At 36.8% G+C, this 16214-nt stretch overlaps 1 protein-coding gene and 1 pseudogene across 6 annotated transcripts in view; both read left to right on the top strand.

Annotated features, from left to right (window-relative positions):
• Window positions 1–16214, top strand: part of RPRD2 (regulation of nuclear pre-mRNA domain containing 2) — a 92216-nt gene that overhangs the window by 50584 nt on the left and 25418 nt on the right. For 3 of the 6 annotated variants that reach the window (XM_040230750.1, XM_040230752.1, XM_040230754.1), the window contains exons 3-7: window positions 6973–7073; window positions 7923–8000; window positions 9262–9314; window positions 9858–9984; window positions 11440–11615. In XM_040230750.1, coding sequence (XP_040086684.1) covers window positions 6973–7073; window positions 7923–8000; window positions 9262–9314; window positions 9858–9984; window positions 11440–11615 — 535 coding nt within the window. The remainder of the gene's footprint in view (window positions 1–6972; window positions 7074–7922; window positions 8001–9261; window positions 9315–9857; window positions 9985–11439; window positions 11616–16214) is intronic. The other 3 variants (XM_040230751.1, XM_040230753.1, XM_040230755.1) reach the window with 1 other exon arrangement.
• On the top strand, window positions 4093–5695 carry LOC120855940 (annotated as a pseudogene).

The raw sequence follows: 16214 nt of genomic DNA, 5'->3' as shown, positions 1-16214 counted from the left end.
GCTGAAGAAGCAACAATAAATGTTACAACCTCTGCAAACAGACATTTACAAATAATTATGACGACTTCTGGCTGAATGGCCAGCCATCTATTCTAAAGGGTTCTTTTTTATAAAGCAGTCACATTCTTGACAAAATATAAGCCGAACCAGCAACAGTGGACATATTAGAATGGCAGAGCTGACATTAATTAGTATGCCTAGCTTGCTAATACCATGTGACCTGGGCTGTGGAGAGGGAATAAAGAGGTCTTGAGTCATAAATACCCCTGGCTTCCAGTATAGGTTTGTTCTTAAGGAACACATTTCCTACTTAGTTCACCAAGAATCTCATAGATCAAACAAAAAAATATGTGCTGACAGTCAAAGGTTGCCAAGTACATTGGGAAGCAAAGCACCGCAAGGAGAATCAGCAGATTAGATTCCTTCACAGAGCTTCAGATATTTGAATTATCAGACAGGGCATTTAAGACAATCATAAAAGATGTTAAAAGAAGATTAAATGGAATAAAATGAACAATGGATAAAATACTTGGACAAAAGAACCAGTAGGAATTCTAGAAAAGAAAAAGATTAAGCTAAAAAATAGTTCTGAAGAAATTAGAATGCAACAGTAGAGAGAAGGAAGTGGCAAAATGGAGATTAGAATGAGAGGCCTAATGAAAATCAAATGAGAATCCAGAAGGAGAGCATTTCTGAGTTCTTTGAGAGCGGTAATGGCTGAGAATGCTCTGAAAGTGATTTAAAAAAAAAAAAAAAAAAACCAGAAACAAAGTAAAACATGAATCTTCAAACAATAGGAAGCACAACATATACTAAGCAGGATAAATTTTAAAAAAGTTACACCTAGTCATCCATTTTAATGAAATTACCAAAAAAGATTTTAAAAGCAGCCAAAGAGTTCACACCAACTAGAATGACTGTAATTTAAAAACAAAACTAGAGAATAACAAATGTTAGGATGGGAAAAACTTCTACACTTTTGTAGGAAAGTATAAATGGTGCAGCTGCTATGGAAAAACAGTTTGATGGTTCTTCAAAAAGTTAAACATAGAATTACTATATGATCCAGCAAATCTATTCCTGATTATATACAAAAAAAGAAGTGAAAGCAGGAAATCAAATGGATATTTGTACACCCATGTTCATAATAGCACTATTTACAATAACCAGAAGAAGGAACCAGCCAGATTTTCAGATTAGCAGATAAAATATGATATATATATAAAACAGAGTATCATTTAACCTTAAAAAGGAAACAATTCTGACACACGTTACAACATAGATGACTCTTACAAGACATTATGCTGAATGAAACCAATCATAAAAGCACAACTATTGTATGACTGTGTTTATATGAAATAACTGCAGTGGTCAAATTCATAGAAACAGAAGGTACAGTTGTGGTTTGTAGTGAAAATAGGGAGATCTTATTTAATGGATATAGAATTTCAGTTTTTCAGTCTGAACAGTTGTAGAGGTTGATTGCATGGCAGTGTAAATGCACATAATATTACTGAGCTGTGCTCTTAAAGTGGTTAAGATGGTAAATTTTATGTTTGTTTTACCACGATTTTGTAAAAAATGATTGATACATAGTATCATATCTGATACATAGTATGCATGAATGAACCTTGAAAACATGCTGACATAAGCTAGGCACAAAAGAACAAGTTGTATGGTTCCATTTTTATAAAATGTCTTGATTAGGTAAATCCATAGAGACAGAGAGTAGATTAGAAGTTGTCAGGAGTTGAAGGGAAGGAGTAATGAGTTAATTGTTTAATGGGTACAAAGTTTGTTTAGGGCAATGAAAATTTTTGGAAATAGGTTTGGTGATTGTACAACTTTGTGGATATAATGAATGCCACTGAGTTATACATTTAAAAAATGATTAATGGGCTTTCCTGGTGGTCCAGTGGTTAAGAATCCATCTGCTGATGCAGGTGACACAGGTTTGATCTCTGGTCCAAGAAGATGGCACATGCCACAGGACGATTAAGCCCATGTAATACAACTATTAACCCTTCCCAGCCCCCCGCAAAAGACATTAAAATGACTTAAAGAGGAAGACTTGACACCATAAAACTTTAAGAAAACATAGACAAAACATTCTCTGACATAAATGTTTTCTTTAGTCAATATCCCAAGGCGAAAGAAAATAAAAGCAAAACTAAACAAATGGGGTGTAATTAAGGTCAGAAGCTTTCGCACAGCAAAGGAAACCATTAACAAAAAGAAAAGACAACTTATGGACTGGGAGAAAGTATTTGCAAGTAATGTGACTGACAAGGGTTTATTTTCCAGAATATAGCTCATTCAGCTCAATTAAAAAAAAAAAAAACTATTGAACAATGGACAGAACACTTAAAATTGTGTTTTCTCCAAGGACAACATCCAGATGGCTAACAGGCACCTGAAAAGATACTCAACATCACTGTATTAGAGAAATGCAAGTCAAAACAATAGTGAAGAATCACCTCACACAGAACTGGTCATCATCAAGAAGTCTACAAATAATAAATGCTGGAGAAAGTGTGGAGAAAAAGGAACCCTCCTATAGTGTTAGTGGAACTGTAAATTGGTGCAGCTACTATGGAGAACAGTATAGAAGTTCCTTAAATATTAAAAGATACATATTCCCCAGTGTTCATAGCAGCACTGTTTACCACAGCCAAGACATGGAAGCCACCTAAGTGTCCATCAGCAGATGAATGGATAAAGAAGATAGAAGTTATAAATGATACAATGAATTTATTTACAAAATAAAAACAGATTCACAGGTATAGAAAACAAATTTATGGTTACCAAAGGTGGAAAAGGAATGGATAAATAAGAAGGTTGGGATTAACAGATAGACTCTACTATATAGAAAATGGATAAACAACAAGGTCCTACTGTATAGCACAGGGAACTATATTCGATACCTTGTAATAACCTATAATGGAAAAGAATAGGAAAAAGAATATATATGTGTGTGTGTGTATAACCAAAGTACACTGCTTTACACCAGAAATTAAAGCAACATTATAAATCAGTTCTTCTTCAATTTTTCCTAAATAAAAATATATTAGGAAGCCAAATCAAAAGGATCATACACCATGATTCAGTGTGAGATATATTCCAAGGATGCAAGAGTGGTTCATCTGTAAATCAACATGATAATCACATTAACAAAAAGGAGAATTAAAAAGCATGATCATCTCAATAGAGGCAGTAAAAGCACTTGACAAAATTTAACACCCAGTTGTAAAAACTCTCAATAAAGTGGGTACAGAAAGAACATCTTTCAGCATAATATTATAGGCAGTATATGACAAATCCACAACTAAAATAATACTCACTGGTGACGAAATGAAAGCTGTCTTTCTAAGAATAGGAACAAAGCAACGATGTATACTCTTGCCATTCTTATTCAACATAGTATTGGAAATTCTAACCAGAGCAATTAGGCAGGAAAAAGAAATAAAAGGTATTGGAACAGAAGAAGTATAACTGTCACTATCTGTGGGTGACATGATTTTTATAGTTGTTTAGTCACTTAATCAAATGTCCAGTTCTTTAGTGATCTCGTGGACTGTAGCCCAGTAGGTTCCTCTGTCCTTGGAATTTCCCAGGGATTGACTGTCTCCTGCATTGCAGGCGGATTCTTTACCGTTGAGCCACCAGGGAAGCCATAATTTTATATAGAGAAAATTCTAAAAACTCTACCAAAAGCCTATTCAAAACAATAAACAAATACAGTTAAGTTTTAGTATACAGAATCAATACACAAAAATCAGTTTCATTTCTGTTTTAACAATGAGATAGCAGAAAAGCAAATTAAGAGAAAAAGCAATCCCATTTAGAATCACAACAAAAAAGAATGAAATACCTAGGATAAATTTAATCAAGGAGGTGAAAGACCTGTGCACTGAAAACTATAAGACATTGTTGAAAATAACTGAAGACACAAATAAATGGAAAGATATTTCAAGCTCATGGATTGAAAGAATTAACATTGTCAAGTGTTCATATTACCTAAAGCAATCTATTGGTTCAGTGCAATCCCTATCAAAATCCAAAGGGTATTTTCCACCAAAATAGAAAAGAAATTCTAAAATTTATATGAAACCACAAAAGAACCTGAATAGCCAAAGCAATACTGAGAAAAAAGAACACAAAACTATAAGCATCACACACCCTGATATCAAATGATACTACAAAGCCACAATAACAAAAACCAGCATGGTGTTGATAGAAAAACAGATAAATTGATCAATGAAACAGAATTGAAAGCCCAGAAATCTATGCATTTATGTACAACTAATTTACAGCACAGACGCAAAGAATATACAATGGGGGAAAGCTAGTCTCTTCAGTAAATGGTGGGGTAAGAAACCAGAGCAACATAAAAAAGCTAAACTAGGCCACTGGACTCATTCTGTACACAAAAATTAACTCAAAATGAATTAAAGACTTATTGTAAGATCTGAAACCATAAAACTCCTAGAAGAAAACATAGGCTGTACATGCTGACATTGGTCTTAACATTATTTTTCTGGATATGTCTGCTCAGGCAAGCAGTACAAAAGGAAAAATAAACAAATGGGACTACATCAAACTAAAAAGTTTCTATACAACAAGGAAAACCATCAATAAAACAGAAACAATAGCCTACTGAATGGGAGAAGAGATCTGCAAATCAAATATCTGAGAAGGGGTTAATACCCAAAATATAAACAACCCACACAACTCAACAACAGAAAAACCAATAACTTGCTTTAAAAAATGAGCAGAGGAGCTGAATGGATATTTTTTCCAGAGATGATATACAAATGGCCAATAGGCAGATGATGTTGAACATTACAAATTGTTAGAGAAATTTAAAAAACCACAGAGAGATAGTTATTAGAATGACTGTTTTCAAAAAGGCATGAAATAACAAGTGTTTGAGAGGGTTTGAAAAAAATGGAATCCTCATACACTGCTGGTGGGAGTGTAAATCCATGCAGCCACTGTGGAAAACAGTATGGAGATTCCTTAAAAAATTAAGAATAAAACTGCCGTATGGTCTGAGTATTTATACCAAGAATACAAAAGTACTGATTGGAAAAGATTTATGCACCCCTATGTCCATCACAGCATTATTTACAATAGCTAAGATATGAAAACATCGTAAGTGTCCATTGATGGTTGAATGGATAAAGAAAAATGTGAGAGAGATATATATATATATATATATACACACACACACACGCACACACACACAAAATGGAGTACCACTCAACCATTTAAAAAAAAGATGATCTCTTTCCCTTCGGCGTGCCACTGAAGATACTGGTGTCGCCATGGGCCGCCGTCCCGCCTGGTGTTACCAGTATTGTAAGAACAAGCTGTACCCAAAGTCCCGCTTCTGCCGAGGTATCCCTAATGCTAAGATCCGCATCTTTGGCTTGGGGCGTAAGAAGGCCAAAGTGGATGAGTTCCCACTCTGTGGCCACATGGTGTCAGATGAGTATGATCAGCTCTCTGAAGCCGTGGAGGCTGCCCGTATTTGTGCCAACAAGTACATAGTGAAAAGCTGTGGCAGAGCTGGTTTTCACATCCGGAGTGCAGCTCCACCCCTTTCATGTCATCCACATCAACAAGATGTTGTCTTGCGCTGGAGCTGATAGACTCCAGACAGGTATGCTGGAGGGGACAGCGTGATGCTCTGTGCAGGGCCCGCCATCTGTCCAGGGGCCTGCACACGAGCATCAGCGCTGTCCCCTCCTTAATCACGCTCGCCAATAAATGCCAGACGGCTGTGGGGTCAATCCATCCCTAATCGTGGTCCCCTGGATAGATGGTGGGCACTGCACACAAGCATCAGCGCTGTCCCCTCCTTAATCATGCTCACCAATAAATGCTATTTCCTGTCAAAAATAAAATTTAAAAAATGAAATCTTGCCATTTGTGATAACACAAATGGACCTTGAGGATATTATGCTAATAAGTCAGGTAAAGAAAGAGGTACCTTACGTTTTCACTCAGATATCGAATGTGTTTTAAAAATTAAAAATAAATAACCAAACACACACATAGATACAGAGGACCAACTAGTGGTTACCAGCGTGGGAAGGTGGTAAAGTATGAAATGGATAAAGGGAGTCAGCTGTATGGTGATGGATGGAAAATTAAACTTTGATTATGAGTATGCTCATGAATGTATACAGACATAGAAATATAAGGTACTCATGAAACTTATAAACCAGTATTAAAGTTCAGTATGTCATCCATAACCTCATTTATGTTACCAATAAAAAGTGTTGAACAAGACTTTTTTAAAGATTTTAGCCCTAGACATCAGAAAAAAGTGTTTTAAAATAAACATGAAAAGACATTTGGAAAATAATTTTTAAATTAATTTTTATTTATTTTTGGCTGTGCTGGGTGTTCGTTGTGGCACACAGGGTCTTCATTGCTGTGCACTATCTTTCTGTAGTTGCAGTGGGTGAGAACTACTCTAGAAGTGGTACGCGGCCTGCTCCTTGCAGTGACTTCTCTTGTTGCAGAGCAGGGCTCTAGGGCATGTGGGCTTAGATGCCCCACAGCATGTGGGATCTTAGTTCCCAGACCAAGGATGGAACTCTGTTTTCCTGCATTGGGCTTCCCTGGTGGCTCAGCTGGTAAAGAATCTGCCTGCAGTGTGGGATACCTGGGTTCGATCCCTGGGTTGGGAAGATCCCCTGGAGAAGGGAAAGGCTACCCAACCAGTATTCTGGCCTGGAGAATTCAATGGACTGTAGAGTCCACGGGGTCAGAAAGAGCTGGATACAACTGAGCGACTTTCACTTTCAGTTTCCGTTTCCCATGCGTTAGCAGGTGGATTCTTAACCACTGGACCATGAGGTAAGTCCCTGGAAAATAATTTTGTTGACAGCTTTATTTTCAGATTTCTAGTTTGAGACGCAAATTTAACATTTTTGTGTCTCACTTTTTCTTTCTTCTCAGGGATCCATCTGTCTCTAAATCTGTAGAACGAATCTTTAAAATCTGGGAAGATAGAAATGTATACCCAGAAGAAATGATTATGGCATTAAGAGAAGCTTTGAGTAAGTATCCTTTCTCTCTGTAAAGAAAGATTAAGTCATTATTCAGTCTTTAAAATTATATGTATTTTACAGATCTAGTCCTTTTGCTTATTAATGAAAGACAAGTTTGGGATATGGCCCTATTTGTTTAAAATTAAATAACTGTACAAATCTGTTTGCATTAATTTAAGTAGGATGGTTTGGAGAGGGTTGAATTTTGATTTTTTTGACTAAGAAAAGGCAAGCATATTAAGTGATGATCCTTAATTAATTTTCTGCATTTGTTTTACTTTGAGTGCTTTAAACTATTCATCTTTTGTGTTCAATAATTACTGCCCTGTCCTCTTACTTTTGGGAGAATTTTTAGACAACGTTTCAGTTTTCACTGAATTATTTGATACATTAATCATATGTTGGTATTCTTCAGTCTCTCTTGATTTAGATTTGCAGTAAGTTTTATACAGGTGTTTTTTAAATTATTTAGTTTCTATGTATTAGATTCGTGTAATAAAGTCAGTGAGTAGAAGTTGATGATATCTGATACCATGACTGTTATTTGACTAGAAATTTGCTTTAAAAATAGCATCTTCTAAGAAGCTGTTAAATTCTTCATTTGAATGAGTTACCTAGTGTTTTTAAACTTCCTACCCTATTCTTCTCCAAATTAGTTATTTCTGTGATACAGAAATCATGTTTATTTGACAGCTTCTTAGATCTGGTGGGTATTTTTATCTTTCTATAAAAATAAAAGAAAAGGAAAGAAAAAAACAACACACAGTCTCGGATTGCCTTTTTTCAACTTTGACACTGAAGTGGACAGACAGAACAGCTTCCCATAACGCCAGATTGCAAAACTGAAATGTTTTCCAGGTACCACTTTCAAAACTCAGAAGCAGCTGAAAGAAAATCTGAACAAACAACCGAATAAGCAGTGGAAGAAATCACAAAGTAAGGAACAAAATCTCAACTAATATAAATTACCTCCTCTTTTTGGAGCAGAAGAAAATGTAGACCATTTGACATCGTACCTGGCATAAACCATGGGCAAGCCTGTGTTTTCCAGGCCTGGGAGGCTCCCAGTGACTTACACTAACCAAGCCATCATGGAGTTACTTCTTTAAAAAAATAAAAATAAAACTACCTTTAAACAAAGGAAATACAGAAAAAGGGTTTAAATGTGTGAAGATTCAAGAGTAGTTGGGGGATTGGAAGAAGAAAAAAACACATGATAGTCCCCAGGGTAACTTTAAGGTTCAAAGCTATATGAAGTTAGAGGCAGCTGGCATTAAACAACAGAGCTGAAGAGGAGACTAGGCATTAAGAAGCATTCTGTGGGAGCCATGAAACCCTTCAGATTTGGGGAGATACTCTACCAGATTAGACATGGGCCTCCAATCCTGGCCAGAAGCCATTCTCTTAACAGGAGCTCCTGCTGTGTCTATCAGGTTTACCCAGCATGAGACCATGGGAGTGGAATACTGCATGTGATAGGCTGCTCTGGGCCAGACTGAGGAGTATTGAGAAAGATTTGAAGGTGTGGAGGGAACGAGGTAAAAGACAGAATTGGGAGGTGAAACAAGACGCTTGGGATGGTTTTGCTCCAGCAAGCATGTGATATTCATCATGATTAAGGGAGTCCTTTCACACATCCTTTTGGTCATAAGTTGCATGCTTAGGAACAGCAAGAGTCGTCATTTCAGCCAAAGTTCAGCCACAGTAGTATTGTACCTAGAACTTTTCCGGCCTGTTTTTGCTTTGAATTGAGTCAGCAGAAAAAGCAAATCTAAAACTAAATACATAGGAACAGAGTTGATGCTTGGAAGTAAATTTTCTTCAGCCAGTGATCAGAATTAATTGGATGTCCTGCTCCTGGACACTCTTAATTTGAGGTGTTAAGATCCTGTTACACTCAGTCAGAATAGGCAGAAAGATACTTCATGTATCTCCAAGTCAGTAATTCTAGGACTTCAGACTTACAGGGTATGTTGGAGGTAAGTAGGTTAAACCTATCTACATATTTTTAGACGGACCATGCTTGGGAGTTTTCAATTTACATATCCACTATATGTTCTCAGAGTTATACTGTGATTTAAATGTGCATGTTTGACATACATTCAAAGAATATATACCCTCAACTATAAAGCTGAAAATTTTCTTAGTCAACATTTTTTGTCTATATTCTTAAATAACCTTTTGTTTCATTCAACAGCATCCACGAATCCAAAAGCCGCTCTCAAGTCTAAGATAGTTGCTGAATTTCGAGTAAGTTACAGAATAATGTCCCATGTGCCAAAGTGTTACCCAACCCTTTTGTGTTATAGTTTTATGTATAGTTCATCCTGTAAGATTTCTTCTTATTGAATTATGCATCCATTATATTTTAAACATATTGAAACTCTCAAAAACTCAAAAGTTTTATCTGTATGCCAGCTGAAGTCTGTATTAAACCTCAAAGAAGGCGTTCCTCTTCCTATGAAACTATTAAATTAAAATTTGCTTAAAGTTAACATAATAAGACTATCTAATTCAAATTGAAAGAAGAGATAAATGGATCTTTGCCTGTTTCAATCTTAACTTTATATCCATAAATTAACTTTGAATAACATGAAAAAGATCTTTTAAAGTATATAACTGAAAATATGGTTTTGATATAAGAATTGATGTTGCTATCCCTGATTATGAGGAAATATGAAGGTTTTTGCTTCTCATGGTTTTGTTAGGTTTTAGTCATGTTTTACTTTGATGTAGAAAGATAGAGTGAGAGGATGATTTCATAAATGAAGTATGACCCTGGTCTGTGTTCAGTCTCAGGCCCTCATTGAAGAGCTGTTGCTGTACAAGCGCTCAGAAGATCAGATAGAACTGAAAGAAAAACAGCTGTCAACCATGAGGGTGGATGTGTGCAGCACAGAAACTCTCAAGTGCTTAAAAGGTAATCTTACATCCTTCTAAATAGAATGAGTCAGGTTCTCTTTCCAGATGTGTCATTTCAAGTAACCTGCTTGCTTCCATAAAGAGAACCTCAGGCTGTAGAGAACTATTGTGGCACCTGTTTCCCAGGTGGTGATTTCATGTATGTCAGTTTCATAAATAAATTCCTAGCCTTCAGATTGTACACCTTGAACAGTGTTACATGCCACTTACATCTCCATTAAGTTGGAGAAAAATTAAAAAAAAATTTTTTAATAAGCATATTCTATCCTTTTCCCCACTTCTAGTCCTTTCTTGATGTATCAGGCTATGACGGAGGTGTATTTCATGTGTATGATTATGTGGTTTGTGTTCACTCTTCAGTAAGGTCACTGTAGGGAACTCCCTGGCAATTTCAGTGGTTAGAACATGGCGCTTTCACTGCTGTGGGCCTGGGTTCGACCACTGGTCAGGTAACCAAGATCCTGCAAGCCAAACAGCACAGCCCAAACAAATAAATAAGGTCACTATAATACCTCATAAAGTCTATTAGTCACTTTCTTTCCCTTACATTGTAGATTATAAATAATAGTCATATTGATTTATTAGAATGTGAATCTCATGAAAGTAGAAATTATCCTTATTTGTTCTTCCAATATCCTAGTTCCTAAAGCAATACCTGGTATGTAATAAATTCTTGATAAATATTTTTGAAATAGTAAATAGCTACCAAACTATTTGTTGTGGTACCTATTTTGTTCTTGTACCATGCTTTAAATTGAACATATATTATCTACTTTAATCCTCCGAACAACCCAGAAGCATGTTAAAAACCTCCACTTTGTACATAAGAAATCTGAGACTTCATAAGGAGATAAGAAATTTGCCCAAGTTCCACAGCTAAGAAAATGCAGAGCCTAAATTTATATCTATACCTAAGGCCATAGTGCAGCATCACTGGGCAAAAAGTACTTAGGAGAATAAGTAAAAGTTGGTAATGTCACTGTTGTTGAAAAACAATTCATGGTACTTTTCTGATTTCAAGTTACCAAGGATCTTCTTCAGATAGGAAAGAATTTCTAAGCATGATACACATAGAGGTCACTTTATCTTTATTTTTTTGAGCCTCTGTTTCTTCCTCAAAGGGATACATCTTATTATAATAGTGTAAAAGTTAATGGTATATATAAAAAAAACTTAATGGTGTGTAAGTGTATAGAATTGAGCCTCATTCCATTATTCCTAAGTAGCAGTGGGACATCAGATTTGTGAATTAAAGCAATCAGCAAACTTCATTTAGTTGAACTTTTATCTTAATTACAAGTGCCTTCATGATGCACTCTTACTTCAATCTAGCAGGATCATATGAAACATTTAAATAATCTGTTTGATTTTTTTTGTGTGGTTTAGGGAAGCTTCTTTAAGGTGTAACTATGAGACTAAGAATATTATAGAATACTTCCTCTTGTTATTTTAGATAAGACAGGTGGAAAGAAATTCTCCAAAGAATTTGAAGAGGCAAGTGCCAAGCTGGAGGAATTCGTGAATGGACTGGATAAGCAGGTGAAAAATGGGCCCTCGTTAACAGAAGCACTGGAAAATGCTGGAATTTTCTATGAAGCACAGTACAAAGAAGTAAAAGTGGTGGCCAATGTAAGTAATGATTAGTACTGTCTTACGTCGGTTGCTGTCTGTATATCTGTGACTGTTTATAGGTGTTACGTAACTCTATAGGGATAAGCATTATTATCTCTAGTTCACAGATGAAGAAGTTACTTAGTAACCTTGTACAAGGTCATAATATAGCTAACAAGTGAAGGCATCTGAATTAAGACCGAGGTCTTTCTGAGGACTTCCTTGGTGGTACAGTGGTTGAGACTCTGTGCTCCCCATGCGGGGGGTCTGGGTTCGATCCCTGGTCAGGGAACTAGATCCCACATGCTACAAATAAGAATTCCATATCGCAACTGAAGATTCCCACATGCTGCAACTAAGACCTGAGACAGCCAAATAAATAAATCTTAAAAAACAAAATACCTAGGTCTTTCTGATGCTAAAGACCATTAAGCTTTGCTAAAGCCTTATGTCTCAGTTTTTCAGTGGCTATGTGCCAAGTTACTATTACAGGATATAAAATTGGGCAGAAGTATGTATACTTTCTTTTTTTTAACCCAGAAAGCTACATGGAAATGTTGTTACTGAATTTCATCAACTCAGTTAAGGACCCCCTTTTTCCCCACCTCAGCTGGAAGAGGAATTGACATTTGGACATTCGTCTGTAATGGCTCCTGAAAGAAACTGCTTTGTACTTTTTTTTTTTCTAGTTTTAATCACTATATACGGTTATAGAGGGGCTTTCCAGGTGGCACTAGTGGTAAAGAATCTGCCTGCCAATACAGGAGACATGGGTTCAATCCCTGGGTCAAGAAGATCCCCTGGAGGAGGAAATGACAACCAACTCTAGTGTTCTTGCCTGGAAAATAGACCATGGAGCCTGTGGGCTACATGCAGTCCATGGGGTCATGGAGTCAGACACAACTGAGCATGCATGCACACATGGTTATTAAAGTATATAGTTCTTTAATTATTATTATTTTTTTGGCCACACTGTGGAGCTTTTGGAATCTTAGTTCCCTATCCAGGTATTGAACCCATGCCCTTGGGAGTGAAAACTCTGAGTCCTAACCACCGGACCCCCAGGGAATTCCCAGTATATAATTCTTTATATCCAACGAATCCCGCTTCTTAGATGCCGTTTCTTTTAACTCATTTAGCTGTTTTTTCTGGTATTTACCTCTATACTTCTGAATAATGTACTCATATTATTCTTTCTTGATTTATAAGAATATTCATTGGGACTTTAGCAGTCCAGTGGTTAAGATGCCATTCTTCCATTGCAGCGGACATGGGTTTGATCCCTGGTTTGGGGAACTAAGACCCCACCTACTATGGGGCGTGACCAAAAATAAAAGAAAAAAGGCAATATCTGTTAACTTCTTCATGTGACAAATGAAGATTTAGCTTATAGTCACCTCCCTACCCTCTTCTCCCAGTATCATTATAACTTTAAAATCTGTGGATTATCCGGTAATTAGAAATACTAAATTTTCTATTTTTTTGAGTACTTACTCTAGGTTCCCCACTTTGTAAAATGAAAATAATAACATTCCTATTCTTTCCCATTATTTTCTTCTGTCCCTTCAGTTTCTCAGCATCACTAAACTATACTTTTACATTTTCTGGGTTGATAATATTTACATTCCACCCTCTAATTATAATTAAGTCTTCTTTGCTTTAAAGGCTGAAAATTACTAAGCAAAACATTCACCATAACTGTGTGAACATTGTTCACTACAAGGTCTTATAGTAACTCTGGTTATAGTAGAGAGTTTTTATTTTTTTCCTAGAATTTCTGTTTTTCTTGCATTGTTTGCCTTTAGCTTTTTTTTTTTTTGGTCTCTAGATTCTGTATCCCATCAGATATTCCAAATCCGTGTTTTTCCCCAGAGACCTTCCTATCAGAGCTTCTTTTCTGCTCTATGTTAGGTCTCTAGATCTCATCCTAGGACTGTTCTTTACTGCTTTTCTGAGCTGAGGCCTCTATTTGCCAATTTCCATGTCTTCTTTTCTTGGTTTTCTCTCCTGTTTTGCTGGAGTATATCCTCTATTAATTTCCCAAAAGAAGAGTTTGTGAAGGGTGACTTTTCTGGGTCTCTCTATTTTAAAATGTCTTTATTCTGTTTTTACATTTGCTCTGATAGGTTGGCTGGTTGAAAATCATTTTCCCTCACAGCTTAAAAAGCATTAGTCCATTGTCATTAATGTTGTTATGAAATCTTTGCAAGGTCTTTGTAGGTGAATCATTTTTCTCTGTGGAAGCGTTTAAGGATATTTTTTGTGATGTTCTGATGTTTTGCAATGATGTATTTACAGGTGGTGATTTGTTTTGCATTCATTATGGGTTAGTTGGAGGGCTTTTTCAGCCTGAAGACTGTTATTCTTTAATTCTGAGATAATTTCTGTATCTCCTTTTTCTTGGAAATTGATTAATCAAATGTTAGACCTCCTAGATTGATCCTCTAGGTGTTCTACGTTTTTCATGTTTCATCAACCTTGATCTTTTTGTTCTGCTTTCTGGAAGATCTAGAGTCTTTTTCCTTCCTCTAGTTAACTTGATTTTTCTCTTTTATGATTCTGACTTTCTTAAAAATCAGATAATATCTGTCTATTCATATTTAAGAATGAGGTATGAAAAAATTGATTGGGAAAGCTCTCTGTACATAGATAGGAATTATCTGAACTTATCCCAAGTATAGTAAAGTCTCTGTAGATAAGGAGCTGGCTGTTAGGGTGGGAGGAGTCCTAAATGTCAGAAGGCTGGAATCTTTTTGCCAGGATACTGTAACTCTTTAGAGAAGAACTCATATTTTTTTGCCTGGGGCATAGTGCCTTACCTGCCACATCAGGATTGCAGAGGAGTTGGTATTGAATGTTTGGTATTCACACTTTTAATTTCTAATTTCAACCCCTGTATTCATTCTACTTTTTTATACTCATCGTTTCTTGGATCAAAACTTCTCAGGGATTCTGCAAGACAGAATCTTTCCCAGGTGTAACTTCCTTTCTGCATATTCCTAACCTCATTTTTCTCTGCCTTCACTTCTTACGCCTCATCACTTCTTACTCTTACAACTCGTTCTGTTTTCTAAAAAGTTATAGAAACCTTTTTCTCAGGTATGCTGGTGGTTCATACTTTTGTGTTGCATTACTAGTCGTTTATAAGTGTTCCAGGAGGGAGAGACACTAAATGGGAGTGGTCAGTTTACCATTTTTACTCAAAAGGCCATTTTATGATTTTTGAGTAGTGAACCATCATCTCTTATTTATGAAAGTATATAAAATGATTTAGTGTGCTTTGGAGGATCCACAGCAAATGGCTGGGAGAAGTTTATTCAGCTAACAGTCATTCCAACTCTTTGCTAAATCATGTCCAACTTTTTGCAACCCCATGGACTGCAGCCTGCCTGGCTCTTCTGCCCATGGGATTTCCCAGGCAAGAATACCAGAGTGGATTGCCATTTCCTTCTCCAGGGGATCTTCCCGACCCAGTGGCTCCTGCATTGCAGACAGATTCTTTACCACTGAGCCAGCAAAGAAGCCCTTCATTGAGCACATGCATTTGCAATTCTGTATAATAAAAACTGTAGTAAAGGTAACTATCGGGTGGTAGGAGAACAGATTGAATAGGTACTTGAGCTAATTTGGGAGTGGGGATCGGGAATATGGAGAAAAATTTTCCCCAAAGGTGCTAAACTCTGAAGTTGCAGTAATTAGTTAAATGAAAGCTCTTATTCTCATTCTCGAGTATGGGAATAAAAGTGAGCATGGCAAAATTGGTGGGCCTGAAAGTCGTTTCTTATAGGTGAGCATTTATGAGGAAGTGATAAATAAAACTGGAGAGGGAGTCAAGAACATGGTCCTGAAAGGTGTATGTTTATTCTAAGGTCTTTGAATTTTACCCTGAAAGCAGTGGCAAACAGTTGTAGCATTTTAATTTTGCTAGTGATGTGATCAGGTTTGCATTTTAGAATCAAGATAGCAGAATGGAGAATAGGAGACTGTTAGAGCCAGGGAAGAAGAAGGCAGTGGCACCTCTCTCCAGTACTCTTGCCTGGAAAATCCCATGGACGGAGGAGCGTGGTAGGCTGCAGTCCATGGGATCGCTAAAGTCGAACACACTGAGTGAGTGACTTCAGTGTTCATTTTTATGCATTGGAGAAGGAAATGGCAACCCACTCCAGTGTTCTTGCCTGGAGAATCAGATGGGCAGAGGAGCCTGGTAGACTGCAGTCCATGGGGTCGCAAAGAGTTGGAAACGACTGAGCAACTTCACTTTCACTTTTCACTTTCATCCATTGGAGAAGGAAATGGCAACCCACTCAGGTGTTCTTGCCTGGAGAATCCCAGGGACGGGGGAGCCTGGTGGGCTGCCGTCTGTGGGGTCGCACAGGGTCAGACACGACTGAAGCGACTTAGCAGCAGCAGCAGAGCCAGGGAGACAAGTGAGTAGGTTATTTAAATAATCTGGGTTGACTTACATGGAAACACTTAAACCTTTAAACGATATTTTCAAAAAGATTTTGACCACAGAAAGAAAGATTTTACATGTAAACTGAGAGCTACAGCATGTGTATGCACATGTACAGTTAAAATTTCACAAAATAAAACTTGCTCTTGTTATATGCAATACAC

Source organism: Oryx dammah, unplaced genomic scaffold (assembly GCF_014754425.2).
Source record: "Oryx dammah isolate SB20612 unplaced genomic scaffold, SCBI_Odam_1.1 HiC_scaffold_28, whole genome shotgun sequence".
Lineage (NCBI taxonomy): Eukaryota > Metazoa > Chordata > Mammalia > Artiodactyla > Bovidae > Oryx > Oryx dammah.
The sequence above is the reverse complement of the archived record's forward strand: the minus strand, read 5'-3'. Positions and strand labels throughout refer to the sequence as shown.